General features: G+C 36.9%; 2 protein-coding genes across 4 annotated transcripts; one reads left to right on the top strand and one right to left on the bottom strand.

Moving 5' to 3' along the window:
• Positions 1-568: 568 nt before the first annotated feature.
• Positions 569-8,607, top strand: LOC120072244 (squamosa promoter-binding-like protein 6). 2 transcript variants are annotated; one of them, XM_039024663.1, is made up of 5 exons: positions 569-884; positions 1,110-2,142; positions 2,944-3,080; positions 4,260-5,130; positions 8,236-8,607. In XM_039024663.1, exons 2-4 carry the CDS (start codon positions 1,481-1,483, stop codon positions 5,111-5,113), a joined length of 1,653 nt encoding a protein of 550 aa, XP_038880591.1. In that variant the 5' UTR covers positions 569-884; positions 1,110-1,480; the 3' UTR covers positions 5,114-5,130; positions 8,236-8,607. The 2 variants fall into 2 exon arrangements, with proteins under 2 accessions (XP_038880591.1, XP_038880590.1); XM_039024662.1 differs by lacking the exon at positions 569-884 and having other exon boundaries at positions 891-2,142.
• Positions 8,608-9,710: 1,103 nt separating this feature from the next.
• On the bottom strand, positions 9,711-12,846 carry LOC120071580 (probable UDP-arabinopyranose mutase 2). Of its 2 annotated transcripts, none has more exons than XM_039023918.1 (4): positions 12,412-12,846; positions 10,934-11,184; positions 10,380-10,548; positions 9,711-10,189 (listed from the first exon to the last, which is right to left on the bottom strand). In XM_039023918.1, exons 1-4 carry the CDS (start codon positions 12,739-12,741, stop codon positions 9,881-9,883), a joined length of 1,059 nt encoding a protein of 352 aa, XP_038879846.1. In that variant the 5' UTR covers positions 12,742-12,846; the 3' UTR covers positions 9,711-9,880. The 2 variants fall into 2 exon arrangements, with proteins under 2 accessions (XP_038879846.1, XP_038879845.1); XM_039023917.1 differs by having other exon boundaries at positions 9,716-10,222; positions 12,412-12,842.
• Positions 12,847-19,510: the final 6,664 nt, after the last annotated feature.

Consider the following 19,510-nt stretch of genomic DNA (forward strand, 5'->3'; position numbering starts at 1 on the left):
CAACTCTAAAGATAAAAAGCAAGTATTTAATAAAAAAAATTCGATGTTTAAAGTATGAATCTTGACATTTAAGGATTAAATTGAAATAAAACTCAAATTTAGATAAAATTATAATTTTTTGAAACTATAGACTAAACTTTAAGATTAAATATGTGACATTTCGAAAATCAAATCGAAAATAAATCCAAAATTTAGAAATAAAAAAGTATTTACAAACGAGAAAAAAATGTGAAAAATTTGGGTTGAAAGAAAATTAATGCAAAGGGGTGGTCAGATCAGACAATGGATGAATGAACATTGAGTGGACAAAGCTTGGATTTTTCTTTAAAAAAAAAACAACATTTTTGAAAAAAAAGAAGAAATGAAATGCTACACCGTCAATAATGGTAATGGGAGAATTAGGTACAAAATTTGGTAAGGTTTAACTGTTTAATAACGTAATGATTTAGTAGAAAAAGAGAGAGAAGAAGAAGAAAAGGACAGCCTTTTGTTGTTTGTCTTAAAAGCTTTGGGTAATAATCGTTGACTCAAACAAGGCTAATGGGGGAATCAATCAATATTTTGCCTCCTTGGCAAAGACAACCCCATGAATGTGTCAATTTTAGTGGGAAATTTCTCTCTTTTTGATCCATCAATTACTTTGTTTGTAACTAATCAGAGCAAATAACTCATTTGGGAAAACGACTGCTCTGCAAAGCTAAAAACCGTTACCTTCTAATCCCCTTTTCCTCTTTTTTCCTTTTTTTCTGTCCCCAGAAATGGCAGCCACAAGGCTCTTCTTCCATGGAGTTTGTGTAGCACACCAAAAATATCTTTGACATTAAGTGAAACCCCATTTCAGCCCTTTTTCATAATACCCCTTATGAACAGTGTGCACTGCTAAAGTGAGTTCTTCTCTCTCTCTCTCTCTCTCTCTCCTCTCTCCCTCTCTCTCACAGTAACTTTCATTGTTTTCCTTCTTATAGCCCTCTCTCTGATGGCTTTTCAGTACTTGGGTCTGTGTGCTTTTGCATTTTTGCTCTGTAATTTCTCTGGGACTTTCTTTGCATTCAGTTTATTGATTGGTTTTTTCTTGATTTCTTCCTTTTCCTTTTGATGATTCAACATAGGGTTCAGAGTTTTTGGGTTGATTTTGGTGCTTTCTGGCCGTGTGCTTCTCTGAGCTGAGATTCTCTTTTATATATTCTTCTTTTTTTACCCCCAAAACCCATTTGGGGTTTTCTGTTTTTTTGGCCATGATGTTGGGTTGGGGAAGAGCTGGAAACGACATATGGGTTTTCTTCTTCTTGTGTTCAAGTGGGGGTTTTGAGATTTTGAACAGTGATTATGAAAGATCTTCCATGTTTAACTAGTGAAGTACAACTTTGCTTTGAAATTTGGGTAAATTTGCACCAGAGGGAGTTGGTGGTTCTTGAAATTTTCAAGGCTGTTTTCTTTTTCCTTTCGAGGCGAGCTCTTGCTGATTCATTCTGTTTCTGTAATGGAGTCTTGGAGTTATGTTTCTGAAGGAAAGGGATGTATGTCTGATGAAATGAATTCACCTACTAGTTCACTTGCAAGGAATAAAGATTCTTTGTTGGGATGGGAATTCAAAAATCCTTGCAGCTTTGGTAGCAATATGTTACCAACAAGTCAACAAGTTGATAATCAAGGTTTTGGGGAACTTGTTTTCCCTGAAATGATTGGGAAACAATTACCTGACAATTCAGTTTGTGATATTTTGAGCAGTAAGGTTGTTGGTGGAAGATTTTTGAATCCAACTATGAATTCCTCCAATGCATTTCTGGGGGAGGATGAATCCACTTCAAAGCTCTCTGGCTCTATTGTGGATTCTAGCAGCCGGGATTCGTCATTTATCGATTTAAAGCTGGGGAGATTTGCTGACCAAAGGGATCCTCATGGTTACAAATTCTTTAAGGGAGCCCCCATTTTATCATCATCGGAGTCGTCGATGCCTTCAAAACGGGTACGGGCTTCCGGTTTGAATTCGCAAACTTATTTCTGCCAAGTTTATGGCTGTAATAAAGATCTCAGCTCCTCTAAAGATTACCACAAGAGGCATAAAGTTTGTGAAGTTCACTCAAAGACTGCAAAAGTTATTGTGAATGGTATAGAACAAAGATTTTGTCAGCAATGTAGCAGGTTTGTTAATTTTCATCAGTCATAATCCTATGTGCTTACTTTTTTGTCTCCCATAACTGATAGCAATTAACATGAAAAAGAAATAACTTCATACTTGAACAAAGCTTCACACGTCGGATGTACTTTCTTTCTTCGCATCTATTGAAACAAAAACAAGGTTTTTCTCCTTAAAAGTAAAAAGCAAAAAGAAAGGAGGTTCTATTTTGTACAATTGTTACCAACTGTTCTTTCAAGTAATTAATTCCCTCGAATCAAGATCCCTGACTTCATTTACTTCTTTTTTTTTCTAACTTATCCTAAAAATCTCCATTTTCCCTTTAAAATTTGTTCAGGATATTAAGTGTTTTGCTTTACACAGATTCTTCTGAAATCATAAAACTAGTTTTGTTTATTTTACTTCTAATCTTTTCTGTGCTTATCTCTTTCTTCATCAAGGTCAATGTATTTGCTAAATTAGTTTTGTTTGATCTGTATAAAGTTAGTTGCAAAATTAGCATATAGCTTTTACATATTGTTCTATAAATGTCTTTGGTGTAAAAGGTATCCCAAGCTATATGTATGTTCATGTCGTTCACTCTGGAGATCCACACAGGTTCATGAAATTAATTTTAGTCCATTTGAACCTGATTTTTATGCTGATTAACATCCTCGTTAACTTTACACTTAACATCAAATGAGGGGGAAGTGGGTGACCTCATTGAATGTCCTGATTGGGCACTTACCTTAGGCTTTTACTACTTGTTCTCCACCCACAAAGCAAATCGAATGCTGCTGTAACATGTTTTAGCTTTTGACTTCCAGGTTTCATTTGCTAGCCGAGTTTGATGATGGTAAGCGCAGCTGTCGTAAACGTCTTGCAGGTCATAATGAACGTCGAAGAAAGCCTCAGGTGGCTATAAATTCTGGCAGGGCTGGAAGGTTTCTTCAGTCATATAATGGTATTAAAGCTGGAGCATCTCTTGCAATCTTTCTTTCATTATACTGGCTGCATCTGTGCATTCTGATTTCATTGTCTAAACTATTTATTGATCTATCCTAATATGCTCAATTAATTAGCATCTAGAGTTCCCGACCACATTTTTTTTTTATCAATGTACATTCTGTTTCTTAAAATTTTATTTATTGAAAATCATCAAGATGAGAAGGAATCTTTATTATTCAGTGTGCTTAACCATGATCTTGCTCATCATTTTTTATATGCGCTTTTAGCTTCCCTCATGTTCTTGGTTCCTATGATCTTTCTTAGATACACCCATATATCATGCAATTGATATTCGTGGATCTTCTTAAATATTTATCTGATTCTGATATACGCTTAGACTGAGGACAATGTAAACAGAAACATAGTCTAAATGGTTTTCCAAATGTTAACATAACAACTAATGAACTTCTTTGGGTTTTTTGTTTTTTCTTCTTCTTGGGTCTTATCAAGAGAAACTAAAGGTTTAGATTAGTTTCTGAGTGTTGAACCTTTATTTTGAATCTGGTGCCATTACTTATACATGGAAATGACATTATCCATCAATTGGAGATGTTTTATTTTGACATGCAAGGAATTCCATACAGTTATTGTAGCTATTAAATTAACAACATAAATATGACCTAAAGATACATCTGAATTGTAGAGTATCTTTTTACTGTCAAATAATTTTTTCCAAACAAAAACCCATTATAAAACTGAAAGAGCTCAATGGAAATTTTGGCTTCTATCATCTCTTTTTCTCTTCAACTTCTCTCTGATCCTGATGTAATGAGATTCACGTCAACAAAGATTTTTGTTTGTGACAGCTGATTCTGAGTGGCCTGAATATCAATTGGAAATATCAAGATCCAAAACTAGTTTTTAAAAAATATTAAAAACACCTGCAGCTTCCTATATTTGTATTGTCAAATGTTTGTGTAACTATTGGTTCTGCACTCTGTGGAATGTCACGTTACCAAATTCGTTTCACACACAAACTAACCAAAGGCACCAATATTCTGCTTTCCAATTCATGATTCTTGATTTAATATTTTGTTCATGTGAATACTTTAAACGGTTTATTATTATTTTTATTTTAGTTTTAATGTTCCAGACATCAATTTTCTGGTCGTGTAACTGTTTAAATAAACTACAGGTAGCAGGCTTCAAGGAACGGCATTAACAGCAACGTCCTTTATCTGCCAAGAGTTATTACCAAATGGTCTTTTGCACCCAGAGAAATATGGAACAAGTGATTGGTGTAGGACTGTGAAAATTGAAGACAAGAATGAATATATGCCTTTGTCTGCTGTTCATCTTCCTATTGGCCACTTGCATTCAAAACCCCTCTTCTCTCCTTACGACATCGAAACTCAAGTTCCCCCTTTCCATGACAATGGACCGAATGCATCTGCCACAAATATGTTCAAGGAGAACAGTAATCAATATCCTCTTAGTGTAGGAGGTGTGAATTCCAGTTCTCGTTCTTACTTTCACAACCCCTCATTAGGCAGTGAATACTTCAGTGTTTTTAGTGCAGCATCAACCGACCGACTATCAGGATTATCAGACTCCGGTTGTGCTCTCTCTCTTCTGTCATCTCAAACACAAAACTCCTCAACTCATTCATCAGGGATTCCCATTGGTCGTCCTTTGGTCTTGCTTGATGGCCAAAATCATTATAGCATGAGTCAACTTTCTGAAAAGCTCATGGGAGTAAGCTCTCATGTTTCTGTGAGTGGTGTGTCCAATAAATTCAATTCATCAGGGTTGAATGCTTCGGAAGGTTGTACCCTTGGTCCCATATCAACATCTGAAACCAGTGATGCAGTAAATTTTGAAATTACAAATCGGATTTTCCATGGATCAAATTTGGCAGATCCTAGTGAAGGTGGCCCCACCATTGACTTGTTGCAGCTTTCATCACAACTCCAGCGCGTTGAGCACCAGAGGCAAGCCATGCAGGTGAAGCAAGAAAGTAATGCTTTTTGCTGCCTCCGGATCACTTAGATTTTATGAAAAAACAGGTACCTACCAATGATTCTCTCTTGCAAAACTGGATTTTTATTCCCACGTTAGTAAGCCCGAGCTGAAGGAATTCCTCAGGAAATATCTGGAAAGGAAAATGAAATATTCTATGTTTTACTTTCATTTTAAAACAAAATTAGCTTCATTTATTTGACTGCGAGCTGGATTATCTTCACCATGTCAATTCCATTAACATAACATGAAGATCAAGAGTTGAATGTATAATCATATTCACTTAGAATTAATTTATTTGATATGGCCCTTACCGATATGTGTGTGTGTATATAGATATATATATTTGTTAAATGGAAGTTTTCTTGTTCTTGTCATTGATTTACTGTATTCCTGAAATATGTAGTTGAGTTGTGATGGCTTTTGGAAAGCATGTGATTTTAGCTGTTTACCAACTGTTCTTGTCATTGATTTACTGTATTACTGAAGTTGTGTTTACAATGAGAGCCTTATTGACAAAAATCAACAAATAGCATGAACCAACAAAAACTAACTTGATAGTTGTTAAAATCAGGATCAAAACCATATAATAGAAAGAAACAGAAGAGGGAAAGGAGGTAACGCAATCCTAAGGGCTAAGGTGATTTTACAACTAACACTTTTCATTATACGTGACCATCTTGAAATGTTGAGCACAAACAATTTAGAATGAGTGAGAGAGAGAGGGAGAAATAATGTGGCTTTTGAGGAAGAGAGGAGGAGGAAAGAAATACCAACAAATTTAACCTCTTAGATGCTGCAAAAGGTTTTTAAGAGATAAATGAGAGAAGTATGCCACTTTTGTAATGACATCACTTTCACTATTAACCTAAATCGGAAGGTGTTCTTGTTATCCCTTTTGGTTTTGGGGAGGACATCTTGTCCCGTTGCCCATTAGGTTGTTGAGTTGGTTTCTTTTGGAATGAAGTGGTTTTGAAGGAGAAAAGATGCTAGATTTAAGACAAGATTAGGAGGGAAACAAGATAAGGGCAGGCCAGGAGAGGAAAGGATGTGATCTAAAGGGGGAGAGAGAAAATGTAACATGAGAAGTTGGATCGAATAACTTAATATAGGGGAAAGCTGGTCTACTGGAATCATAGGTTTTATTTCCTGGTCAGGATCTGTCCTGCTGGAACTGGCAATAAACAAAACCAAACAGCTTTATTATAAAAATATCAGGTTGGAACTGAAATCATTGATTCTGAATGAAGTTGACCACTTTGGGTAGTTTGTTGATTCATTCCAGATTATGTGTTCCACCATCTGTATGTATAATGTGAATAAGGAAAGATTAATATCTATAACTGAAATCTTCTTGAGGCATGAGGCAAGGGGATCTATCAACCTTCTAATATTGATTTGTAGTCTCCAGTATAGCCTTGAAAGTTCATCTGAGAACAACCAAAATGGACGCCCTGCTGCTTGTTAATGATATTATTATTTTAGGGGATTATTAAGAGAATAGGGTTTTGAATGGGCTTCAGCCTTCAGGTATGAGAATCTATCTCCAAAGCACTATTCTTGGTTGGCCATTGGAGGACTTGGCTTGCATTTGGTTGTAACCCCAATGAGGATAACTTTTTGGAATTCTATGGTTGACGGGGTTTCAGAAAGGCTTGAAAAAAGGAAGAATGTTAATTTCTCTAAAAGGGGAGGATTTACTTTCACTGAGCCTGTTCCGATCATTATACCTACTTGTTATCTTCCTTCTTTAAAATCCCTATGAATGTTTCTGGCATCCTTGAAGTGAACATGTGAATTTCCTCTGGGTTCATGAAGGCATTGATTCTGGAAACCAACTTGTGGAATGGAAAAATTTTACTAACCATAAGGTGGCAGCCTTTGGGTGGGAAATCGTCGAGAGAAGAACCGAGCTTTTGGTCTCTAAGTGGTTGCTAGTATTTATGGGGGAAGAGTACTATTCGTGGTTGTGGATGGTTCGCTAGACATTACTGTAATATTAAGACCTCATTGTCCACGGAATTTTGTGATCAAATGTAGGAAGAGATGCGAGGATTCCTTTTCTTTCAAGACTCTAAATGGGGAGGTTGAGTTTTTAGAACCACAATTAGGTATGGGAAGGGTATGGTGAAAGACTGTTGGGATGTTAGAACTAATTCCTGGAGGATCCTTCTCTCCTGACATCTTGATGATATCGAAATCGATGAGGTTTCCAACTTGCATTCAGATCTTAAATTGCAAAAACATTAATAGGCAGAATGATATGAATATTTGAAAGTTATCTAGTATGGTAGTAAATCTTTTACTAGTGTTTTTTTCCCAACCCACCACGAGTTAATTAATCCTGTCCATAAAAATGTCTACAGTCATTTGGGAGTAAAGGAATTCCAGAGAAGTTGGATTATAGTTCTGGAGCTTAAACTCGAGAGGTATTAACACAGGATGGTTGCTTCCAAAGAGAAATCCAACTCTTTAAATTTTGCCAACTTGTTATCTATCATTGCATACTTTGCCATAGAGAAGAAAACAATAAATCCCTTGTCTTACCATTTCCCCTTTACCTAAAAGTTGGGGTGGCTCATGTATATTATTCCTTCGAATGCATTATCGGTATTCTTTCGTTTAGGAGCCCATCCACCAAAAGTACAAGAGATTTTATATAGATGAACCCATAATACAGCATCTCTAAAGGAAGCTTATGCTACAACCTCCATAGAAATCCATTAGTTCAAAATAAAATGGTGCAAAGTTTCATTTTCATATCTATACTCGGGCCTTTTGTAGGAGAAACTCATGAAATGTAGCTTAGGATTTTTTTTTTTTAAATTACGTGGGAAAGGGTTAGTAGGAATCATGATGCATGGAATGGTTTTCGTCGAAGTTTGATTTCATGTTTGGAAGGTGATGCGCAATGCTTAGGAAGCAGAACGACCAACTTTTTTCTTTTACTTTCTTTGTTGAACTAGTATGCTTTCAAATTCCTATCACATACCATATTGGAGCTGCCTGTATCAGTTACATTATTGTTAAATCTAGAATAAGAAAAACATTATGCTCTCTTTATACACTTCAACAATATGAACTGTGAACAAACAATCTCTTATTGCATCTCTGATTATTCTGTTATGTCGTAAACGGTTGCATATACTCAGATCCGTAAGCAGCACTGGCTTGGATGGTTTTGACGACTGATTCATATTGGAAAAGGCGATGTGACAGGACAAAACTTGTGCTGATTGTGAACAATGCAGTGGATTTTGATGCACTGCTGCTGGGAGTGCTGTTGGTAGGCTGAGGAGAATTTCAAAATAAAGTAGCATGATATGTTTCTCTTATATGAACTAACTTTGTTCCATAAACATTGATATGTTGGTACAGTTCTTGGACCATTCTTGAAGTATTCTATTATTGAGTTGTAAAATTGTCTACTCATTCTTCTCTGGCATCCATCGTTTTAAGGATGTATTCTACTTGTATCCTTGAGATCTGGAATCCTTATTTGATGTAGTACTTTTTGTTGAATACCTTTTGCGAAAGATATTGTTTTCTATTTCATCGAATTGGTGGGAATTGGAGTGATAAAGCTTTAAGCTCATTACAACGCTTTGACGATGTTGGAGATCCAAATATAGTCTCACATGAAAAGGTTCTAGGTATACAAGTAAAGACCTTATCTTTACTAATATGATTTCTTTTAGTTGAGTGGATAATATTATACAGAATGAAGAGATATTCGTCTAACAAATGGATCTTGTTTTAAAGAGATAAATTTCAAACGATAAAAAAGATTGGAGATCCTTTTTGCTAGCTTTGAAAGTTGAGCTTGTCTGGTAGGGTTTTTCACAAAGCAAAAAGGGAAATCAAAAGCAGAACTATTGCAGTGCAGTCCAAACAAGGATTGTTGGGAACATAAGGACTTGTTACAATGTTATAGATGATTAAAAGGTTGAATCAAATTAAAGATATCCAGCCAAGTAGGTCATATCTCACATGGCAATCAATTTCATATGGATTCTCTTATTACCAAATGACTTCAAAAGTTTGATAAGGTGGCCTTTTCATTTGGAAGGTGCCAAACTCGGTTCATATTTTTTAGTAAAAAATCTTCAATTTAAAAGTCAAAAGGAAGAGAAAGAGATGCTTTGGATAAGTAAGAGATGGGCAAGAGTCATTTTTTCATTTGAAATAAATATGTATTTGATTCCAAAATTAACTAGCCATTTTTTTAAGTGTCAATATTTATATTTTTAAACCCAAATTGAGCAATAGTTCAATTGTGTATTCATTCTCTTGAGGTTAGAGGTTTGATATTCTTATGATATATATATACACATATAAAAAAGAAAGGGACAACTACAACTTTAATAAAAAAAAAAAATTGAAAATTAGGCATGTGTCCCTAGGTTTTACTTTTTTGCAAACATGTCAAAAAACTGAAGTTATGACATTGGTTTTTTAAAATGTATTTGCCATATAATGCAATTTCCCAAAAAGAAATATTACAAGAATTTGAAATTACAACGGAAGAGAAAGTTTAAAGATGTTCTTTCATTCCTAATCTGATAAGAAATGTCAAAATTTATCCTCATTTCATTTTCTAAGTTCCAAGTTTAAAGATTCCCTTTTGCATAGGAGTAAAAATGTGGTTTTCTTGATATTCAAGATGTAATGCCAAATCATTTTCAAACAAGAACAATGAGTGCGTAAAACACACAGAACTTTGAGACAACTTTAGACCAAAAGCATTGATCGAATGAATGTTAAACCTTTAAGCAGTAATAAAAAACATCAAATAAACTATTTTGAAACAACTTTGGATAATTCAACTACTTCCTCTCCACATGGATTCAGCTCATCCCAAGCTTCAATCCAAGTAAGCATGGCATCCGCAAGCTTGACGAAATACTCGTCAACTGAACTGAGTTTTTCCATCACCAGCTTGGAGAGTTCAATATAGCACTTCTGCACGGTGTTGCAATCCTTTGGTAGGGTAACAGTTTGGAAAAATGGTATAATCTGTTCCTGCCAAAAGATTCCTTTGTATTCCTTCTTGAGGTTTGTAAATGGGTTGCTTGCCTTGCTGTGCCAGATATATGGCAATCCTGTCTTCACTCCAAATCCCAAGTGGTCACAAATGACCTAAAAGATGTCAGTCATTTGGTTACGACTCGAGGGTTTGTTGGAGATTATGTTTGCAAAAACAGAACGAATGCAGAATGCAGAAAGAAAGACATGAACGGTTGAACTGAACATTCCATATTATTGAAGAGAGTGGTTATATAGGCATAAGATATACCTTCATACACCAGCCAGCCCACATATCGTCATAGCGACCAATGGGTTGGCCATCTCCCATGAGTCCAAAGTACATGGCGGGACCGATTAGATCACGGTTGAATGCCAGATTCATTCCACACATGGGAAAGAAGGTGCCCTTCGGTATTGTCAGAACTGCATCGACGTACCTGAGATGTGAAGGCACTGTCAAAACATTAGAATTCCAGAAGCAAACTGTTAGGCCGCCGATTGTGAATACTCATGTTAGGAAACGGCAGTAAGGAAATTAACCAGGGGACAAAAGGATAGTGGGATGTGGAGTGGTTGTTAGCACGGTAGTTTAGTAGTCTGATATATTTTGTGTTTGTTTGTATGCTATCGTTCTTCATCATGTATTTTGAATAGAACAGTAGTTCTATAGCAGGAAGAGATACCAGCACTCTCAAATTTATATTTCCATAATTGGTGCTTATCTTGTTTGTAATATCAAAGTAAGAACTAAGAAGTGTTCTTGCACAAACATTATGAAATCCAAATTTCTACAATGTTTGGCAAGTGTCTCTCTCCGGGTACCTTGTGTTTTTCTCCAGTGGTTTAACGAGTTGGGTGGGTGCATCATAATCTGGAATGTTTAGCCAAAGTCCATGAGACACTGCTGTGGGGACACCTTCCCTGAGACTGAATGGATATCCACGGACAAAATCAGCACCTTCTCTATATGGATCATAAAGGGTGTTGAAGAAAAATGGGGTTGATGGCGTCAAGATGTTCTTAATGTGTTGTTCAAGTGCATTAATCTCTTTACCAGAGGGGTCTTTAGCAACCTGCATTACAAGATCAACATCTGCAACTTCACATCCATAGTTTGAATCAACGTATATCCAGACAAAAGTATGATTAAAGAAGGCACAATAATATCCCAATACAGAGCAATGAAATGCACACGGAAGATTTTTATACTCGAAATTCTCTTGTGGCTGCACGAATGAGGGATGGGATTATAGTTATACATCTCATCATCATTCTAAAGCTGGACTACTACAAATGAGTTGTGAGCTGAGTGAATCTAAATGAAACATGCTTTCAGAAAACACATTGCTTGTCTCAAACATTTCAGTTTGCAGTTGGATATCACAAGAAGTTTCTAAAAGAAGCACATTTTATTCCTTAAAAATTTTTTAGAAGATTGAAAAGCGCCCAGATACAAGGTGAAAGTATGGCATGCAGTGATTGCAGTGTTTTAGAGAATAAGAGTACAACAATTCTAAATATGTAAAGGGCAATTCAAAAATCAACCATTACCCTATTTTCAAATTAAACTAAAGTTCAATAACTAGAGATAGGAAAGACCATCTTGAATTACCGATTGATCCAGAAGTTTAAACTCATGGGTGAAGGTAAATTTAATATTATATAATCATAAAATATGTACAAGACTCAACAGGTAAAAATCAATATTAATTGGGAAGTAAATAGTATTGCAGGGATTTGAACACAAGGTTGCTTTGATATCATCTTAAATCACTGATTAACTCAAAAGCTTAAGCTCATAAGTAAAGCTAAATTTAACATTAAATCATCTACCAGATTGAAACCATCAGAAACTGAAGCATGAAATTAATGGACCAGCATGAAGTTCCATCTTCAACCTTTAACATTGACAAGGTTTCTTATTCAACAGATACGTTACACTTTCATTTTTTTCATTTTTCTCTGCAGTCTCTCTGCCTGCCGTTAAAAGCTACATTTATGAAGTAACAATCCTTTTGGAAATTATCCGAAATTCCAAAGAACCATCATCCCAAATTCAAGAAAACTTAGTGGTAAAGACCAGATTGGCAGAAAACAGGACAAGATGATTGACATATCAATCGAATAGAATTGAGAGACCAAATAATCAAACTGAAGAAAACCATATCACAAAAGAACTCTCCATTCAAACATAAAAAATTCAGAACTAAGCAAGAAGATATAGCCAAAGCCAGTAGCCGAGTACCCACATTGTAAAACCCGTTACAAGAATCAAACACAAGAAAGTAAAGTGAACTCACAAAGCAGTCGTCATCAATCGTGAAGATATACTTCTTCTTAGAAATCATGTAGCCAAAGCACCTACAAGCAGAGTCCTTAAAGGAAATGCAAGAGGCCTTAGGACCGAGAATCCGATTGATATCGTTACGATTATAAAGTTCATAGTCAAAGCCATCAGGAACTCTGATAGTCTTGGAAGGGTCGCCGTCTTGGACAATGATCAAGTGATAGGGCTGGAAAAATGGCCTCCACATTTCGAGGAAGTCGAGGTTACGGATGGTGGGGATGACGATGTCAAGCTCATCTCTGAGAAGAGGAGTGGGAATGGAAGTGGTTTTGGTGTCCGCCATTGTTGAATGTTGATGAAGCTTGACTGAAGAAGAAAGAAGAAACAGAGAGAATTTTGATTTGGGGACAGATGGAAGAGAAGGGGCGGGTGAAGAATTTGAAGGGAAAGAAAACGAATATGCGAGACGGCAGGTGGCACGTGCGTGAACATAGAGGCATTTCGTTAGGAGCCAATTCAATCATTTCATAAGCCAATTTTTTTCTTTTTTTATTTGTTTAAACAAACATTTTTTTTTAAGATGTCATTTGTTATTATAACAATACTTTTTTTTCCCTTTTCATTAAATTATCATTTTAGTTTCGGTTGAAGTTTATTCAATTTTAATTTTTATACTTTAAATGTCCAATTTTAGTACATATATTTTTAATAGATTTTAAAATTTTGTTAAATAATATAATATAATATGCGAAAATACTTTCAAAATTAACAGTGTTGGAGGAGGTATTTCAGACCAATCATGGACAACCACGTCATTTGTTAAATTAATAACAGAATTCGAAAATCGTCAAATTTGTGACCAAATAAGAGTTAGACATGTGTCTCAAATTGAAATTGAGGACAAATTCTCTGTGTTTTCGTCGTAGATGTCGATTGAGTAAAATTAATTTCGCCCAATTTGACTATATAATTTAGGCGTTGGCCCAAATTACGCCCAAATATGGGCTGCCTAAGTCCAGTTAATTGGGCCCAAAGGCCAGACCAAGTCCAAATAGTTAGGCTCAAAGGCCCGACCAAGTTCAATTAATTAGACCCAAAGACCAGGTTCAGGTCCAGTTAATTAGGCCCAAAGGTCAAGCCCATGGGCCAATTAAGCCCAGACACATGGGCCAATTAAGCCCAGACACATGGGCCAACCAAGCCCAAGCCCATGAAGCCCATCAGGGAGCTCTATAAATAGAGAAACTCCTCTCATTTGTAAGGATCAACAATTCTACATTCAGAGAGCCTAGAGAGAATTCATAAGTAGAAGACTCCCAAGACTCTTGAAGCTACCCTCCTAAAAGAAAGAAGACCCTTAAAGACACAAAGACTCTTCCAAGACTTCTACTTCAAGAATGTTCGGTGCCTTTCTTCTTCAAACCAAACACATCCACTCAACCGAGAGAGAACAAGAGGCTCAAGTACTAGAGTTCGAACCATATCGCATCAAATCAACACTAACATCAACACCAACTCAAGTTCAACTCTACGAAATACATTTCTCCGAAAACCTCGTGTGAACAAATTGGCACGTCCGGTGGGACCTCTCATCTCTCTCTCAGCATCCAAACAAGATAAATGGCATCGAAGAAGATGGCATCCAAAGCTTCTTCCACAAACAGCTCTTACACGGGACCTGTCACCCGCAGTCGCTCAAGGGAAGTTATGCAGAAGCAAGAACAAAGCTCCTTCATCGCACATAACATCTTAAGGCAAATGACGGAATCCCTACAAGGCAGGGTTGTCATCAAGGAGAACCCTCTGTTTGATAACTCCACTTCCGCCTCCAACAAGCCGGATTCGCAGCCAGATGTGATTTCTGTCATGATGATTGATGTAACGACTAAAGCGGCCATGGCAGAGATGGAAAGGAAGATCAACTTTCTAATGAAGGCCGTCGAGGAGCGAGATCGTGAGATCGTTGTCCTGAGAGAACAAATGCAGTCTTGAGAGGCTGCTGAATCAAGCCAAGCACCTACGATCAAAGCAACTGACAAAGGGAAGACTGTGCTACAAAAAAACCAGCTGCAACAGTCAGCTTCGGTGGCCTCTCTGTCGGTCCAACAACTGCAAGACAGGATCATGACCTCCATAAGGGCTCAGTATGGAGGCCTGACTCAGACTTCCTTCATGTATTCCAAGCCATACATGATGCGTTATTTTATGATTGTGGAATTATGAATGAAATGCGATGATGAAAATGCATTGAGCACTTAAGTTTTCTCAGTGGAATCTAAGTGTAAACCCCATTGAGTTTCCTGGTAATCTAGGGTCGAACTCAGGGACTTGGGAAAACAATATGCGGTGGTAATTTTTTAGAAGACTTTGCGGTAACCAAATAAATCAAGTAGTTGTTGGGAATGCTGTTTGCGGTGATAAAAATAAACAAATGCGGTGGAGTTCGAAAAGTGTTGATAAACGGAAGATGCGATGAGTATGCGGTGAACGGGTTGAGAAAGGTTTTGGCTAACACTTCCTAGGATGCGTTCATGTTATGCGATCATGCAACACACATACAATAGTAAACCATCTCTCGATGCAAATGCTACGGCTTCTAATGCTAAAACGCATGCGATATCTGCGATAAGTCTATAGGACCTACACATAAGCCTCTATTCTTATTTATGCGATGAAAAAATGACATACACACAAATAAGGCGACCACATAATATCATACCTATCTCTAGGATGCATGCGATGCAGGTTGACAAACAGAGCTTATCTTTAAGTCCCTATCTCTTGTTTATGTAGATCTAATCTTGCCCTCTCGAGTCTAGATTCTAATCTAGCTTTCTCCAGTCTCAGGTTATTTCTTTAGACTCTCTCTCGAGTAGCTCTAAAAGGATGTTAAGCACAACATAAAACAGGATAATCGTATGCGATGAAGATCCTAGGTCATATTAGCTTAGTTCTTCTCAACCCATTCGATAAGTTTAACTACTCATGCGTGCTAAGAGAGTGAACAAATATAGAATAAGAACTTCCATTGTATAAATATAAAGTTGAAGTACAAAATAATAATGCAAGAAGAGGATAAAGAGCCTGGTAGCAATCTCTTTCTTCCCAGGCTTTTACACTGGCTTTTCTACTCGTGTTCAAAAGATAATTTTGCTCTCGCGAAAGTCGGCTCGCTCTCTGCTTTCTATGCCTTCGAGTGATAACTTGTAGAAATACAAGTTATTTATATTGCCTTATCTAGATATTGCGGCCAAAAGAGAATAGATATGCGTCAATTGTATGAAAATTAGCTTAGAAATACAATAATTATGAATGATCACAATTAACACTCACTAACATCATTAAGATGGAGGAAGAGGAGATTTCTACTCTGTTTTGCAGGAAACCAAGTCACCACTTGCGATTAAGGCTCAAGAAAAACTGACCAATGCATCTCTGACACTTTGCGCCCATCAATCAACAATGAAAAGACGATTAACGCAATGATGGCGCAATACGACAGTTGATCCAGAGTTGATTTTCAACTGCATGCGATAATAAAAACAACACCGCATGCGAACACCCGATCGAAAGATGCAGCTGAGCAATGCAAATACGGAGGATTGTGCCACATGTACGCCTAATGGTTGTGCAGATTTGACGGTTTGATTGCATAACAAAAGGAATAATATCCCTCCATCTTCGGAAATTCCATAACAACAAGTAGGGACCACAAGGCCGGAGTCAAAGATCTTCACCTATAAATACCTCATAGAATTCACAGAAAAGGATGTTACTTGATACGGGGCTAATTGCTGCTATTATATTGAGAAAAAGGCTGAGCTGAGTGTTAAATTGAAGAAATCTGGGAAGAAGAAGAGACAAGACCGAGAGGTGAGTCTCAGTGTTAATCTGCCAGATCCCCGCCGTGAAGCTCTATACTCAAATCCCAGCTACTGGTTGAGCAAACTTGAGAGGGAAGCTCATCCTTCCACCCGATCCATCCATTCCGACATGCAAATCTCCATCCAAATCGGTGCCGAGACGTTGGCGCTTGTTTGTATTTGTTTTTATCTCTTTTCATCATTGTATCTCATCTTCTTTATCTCTTCATTCACACACCATGTATCAGACGTTAAATAGATATATTGAATGTCCCAATCATTTTCATTACCACTTCTTTGTCTATTTCAGTTCCTCCATTTATCGTTTTTTTCATGAAGTGTTCTTAATACCCGGGTAGTCAATATGAATTAAACGAGTACTTAATTTGTGTTAGAGAGATAATTGCGTTTAGCTAAGGCATGCTAGACGACATCTTCACCTGTGAGAGTAGAAGTGAAGATGTCATTCTGATCTATCGAGAGAAGGTCAGAAGAATGCATTAACTAGAGCGAGTAGTACTTCCAGGAATAGAAGCAACCTTACGTTCATTACGTTCGTCTCTGTATCACAATAGACATGTGAGAACGCGGTTGATCACTGAAAGGTGTACGCTAAGGAAAAAATGGAACCGTACTTATAACTTTAGCGCAATTAAGAAACTTGCGATGTTTATATTAGTCATCTTCCTCTTCCTGCTTCATACATAAGACTTTCCATCGCATCACATGTTCTGTGTATAATCTTCACAGCCAGCCTTGCCCTCAGTATTTTATATCATGCTGCTTGTATCTTGTGCCATCTTAGCTTAGGTTACTGCATTTTATTTTATCATCTCATTTTTATTGCTTTCCTTTACTTCATCGTAACTTTATATACTTGTACACAAATACTTTTATTAAATTGAAAAACCTGGTCGCATGTATCATAAACATAATGCAATAACCTCAAACAGTCTCTGTGTTCGACCTCGGATCACACCGAGAAACTTGCGGTGGAATTATACTTGGTTCCAACGCAAGAAAACTTATGAGAAATGCACAACATACTACAAGAGCATCCATTAATAACGCATATTTAGAAGTGGTAATACATGAATTGAGTCCATTAACGCATGTATCATTAATAAGGAACTAATTTTACCGTTACACCGGGTTCTCTCTCGAGTTGCCCTGAGCGATCTTCCGGCGTCTCGGCTCTTCTCTTGCTTCGCCTTAAAATAAAAAGGAAAACTATGGACAAGGCTAAACTATGGAGAAATTTATCTAAGTATCCGAACTTGCTGAACTGGTGCCTTTCCTGAAGGATGCCTTCGGTATTTATAGAGCTTTGGGGTGAAATGCGGCTTCTCTCTTATGATTGCACAGATGGGATGGCTTTAATTCTTTGACTGATGCGCCGAACATTTGTCACTGAAAAGATGAATGTACTTGTTATCGTTAGCGACTTGTCAACTTAATTCAAATTCGACTGTCATCAGCTTTCTGTCCCATCGTGATTAATTATGCCTTTCACCCAGATGCGCTCACCAGGTTGTGCCGGCTTTATGCGGCAATCCTTTTTTAGCAGATGTATGCGAACACAAATCACCGCAAAGCCTTGTGATAATGCTGTGCTCGTTCGTTGATTTCTTGTGATCGTGCTTTTTGCCTTGAGTCACCACATATTTTGCATGAAAATACAAAAATTAACTGTTTCTATGCGATGAACGCATGCGACCGCAATGTTATGAACTTAATGCTTTTTGGATGCAATCTAACATATTTTATCAACGCAAACTAGAATTGTTTAAGAACTTAGCACTGTAATAACGTGCATTTCTGCCTGTTATCACACCCCCAAATTTAAACAATGCTTGTCCTCAAGCATAAGCTAAAGATTTCCTTTAGCAAGTCAACCACAAATCTCTTTTCCTAGATTTCTCAAGGATACTTCATTCAAATCCTATACACAAAAATTTCCTTAAGTCTTATTCAAGTCACATCTTAAAATATTTCTAAGACCTAGGGACCGCAAGCTTAACCTTCAAAAGGACTTTACTAAATTTCGGGACATCGCATGATTTATTTCAAAAAGAAAACTTTTCCACCGGGGTGTCAAATGATTTTTATCCTTACATATTTTTTGACATTATTATTTTTTTTTTTGACCTTGCGCTGATCCAAATGCCTTGCCTTCGTTTTGGCTTGCCCCCACGTGTGTCATGCGAACATCCAACTACGAGCAATGCGCTCTTTCTCAGACTAAACTCATATCTACTTGGCAGCGGAATTGCGGTCATTTATTTATGCGTTGATTCTGGTGTCTTACTTTCGTTTTGGCTTGCCCCCACGGTGTCACAGACATCCAACTACGGGTAAGTGCCATTCACAACTTAACTCTTATCAACATGGGTTTCCCCATTGCGTTGACAGTAGAATTGTTATTCTCAAATTTATTTTTATTTTTATTTTTATTTTTTTTTTCGTAAAGCTAAAAATAACAAGGTCAAAAAATAAATACCTCACCCCCAAATTTAAAATGCGGTAATGTCCCTATTGCCAAAAGATTGAAAGAAGTCATGCGATGTTCTTAGGAAGCTATGTAAAGAGATTTTGAAAGAAAGCTAGAAGACCTCTAACTTCTAGAAATATTTCATGAAGTGACTTTTCTAAGATTAAGTTGATTCTAGTATATATGAAAAAAATAGAAGCATGTGTTTCATCATGGCAAAGAGACAACATGCGATGACTTACTAAATTTATCAGTGTTAAATGATTGTGGTAATCAAAGAGGATGCGGTGATAAAACTTTTAAATTAAAATATGATGCGATAGTGCAAAATTTGGAATAAAGTCAAGAAAGAATACAACCCCTAAATTTGTGCTGTCGCCCATATTGTTTGTTGACGCATCCATCTTTGCGGTGATCTTCTTTCTTTAGATTGCGGTGACGGAATAAGATAAGTTGCTTCATTGTGTGGCGCCTCCGCAATTGTTCGCCTCGATCATTGCAAGAAAAACAGTGAGAGGGTCAAATAATATTAAACAAAAAGATTTTTTTTTTTACTGCAATCGTTTAACACGATTGCACCCCCCTCATTTTTTTTCCANCCCAAATTTGCGTTGTCGCCCGCATTGTCTGTTGACGCATCTTTCTTTGCAGGGATCTTCTTTCTTTAGATTGCGATGATAGAATAAGATAAGTTGCTTCATCGTGTGGCGCCTCCGCAATTGTTTGCCTCGATCGTTGCAAAAAAAACAGTGAGAGGG

The sequence above is a fragment of the Benincasa hispida genome, chromosome 2 (assembly GCF_009727055.1).
Source record: "Benincasa hispida cultivar B227 chromosome 2, ASM972705v1, whole genome shotgun sequence".
Taxonomy (NCBI): domain Eukaryota; kingdom Viridiplantae; phylum Streptophyta; class Magnoliopsida; order Cucurbitales; family Cucurbitaceae; genus Benincasa; species Benincasa hispida.

Bases quoted from the DNA above. Each gene is read 5' to 3' on its own strand.
- LOC120071580 (XM_039023917.1), bottom strand. From the start codon at position 12,741: ATGGCGGACACCAAAACCACTTCCATTCCCACTCCTCTTCTCAGAGAT. The intron at 10,549-10,933 runs GTACCCGGAGAG...TTCACATCTCAG, and splicing joins CCACTGGAGAAAAACACAAG to GTACGTCGATGCAGTTCTGA. The intron at 10,223-10,379 runs GTATATCTTATG...GACATCTTTTAG, and splicing joins GGGCTGGCTGGTGTATGAAG to GTCATTTGTGACCACTTGGG.
- LOC120072244 (XM_039024663.1), top strand. From the start codon at position 1,481: ATGGAGTCTTGGAGTTATGTTTCTGAAGGAAAGGGATGTATGTCTGAT. The intron at 2,143-2,943 runs GTTTGTTAATTT...TTTGACTTCCAG, and splicing joins TTTTGTCAGCAATGTAGCAG to GTTTCATTTGCTAGCCGAGT. The intron at 3,081-4,259 runs GTATTAAAGCTG...AATAAACTACAG, and splicing joins GTTTCTTCAGTCATATAATG to GTAGCAGGCTTCAAGGAACG.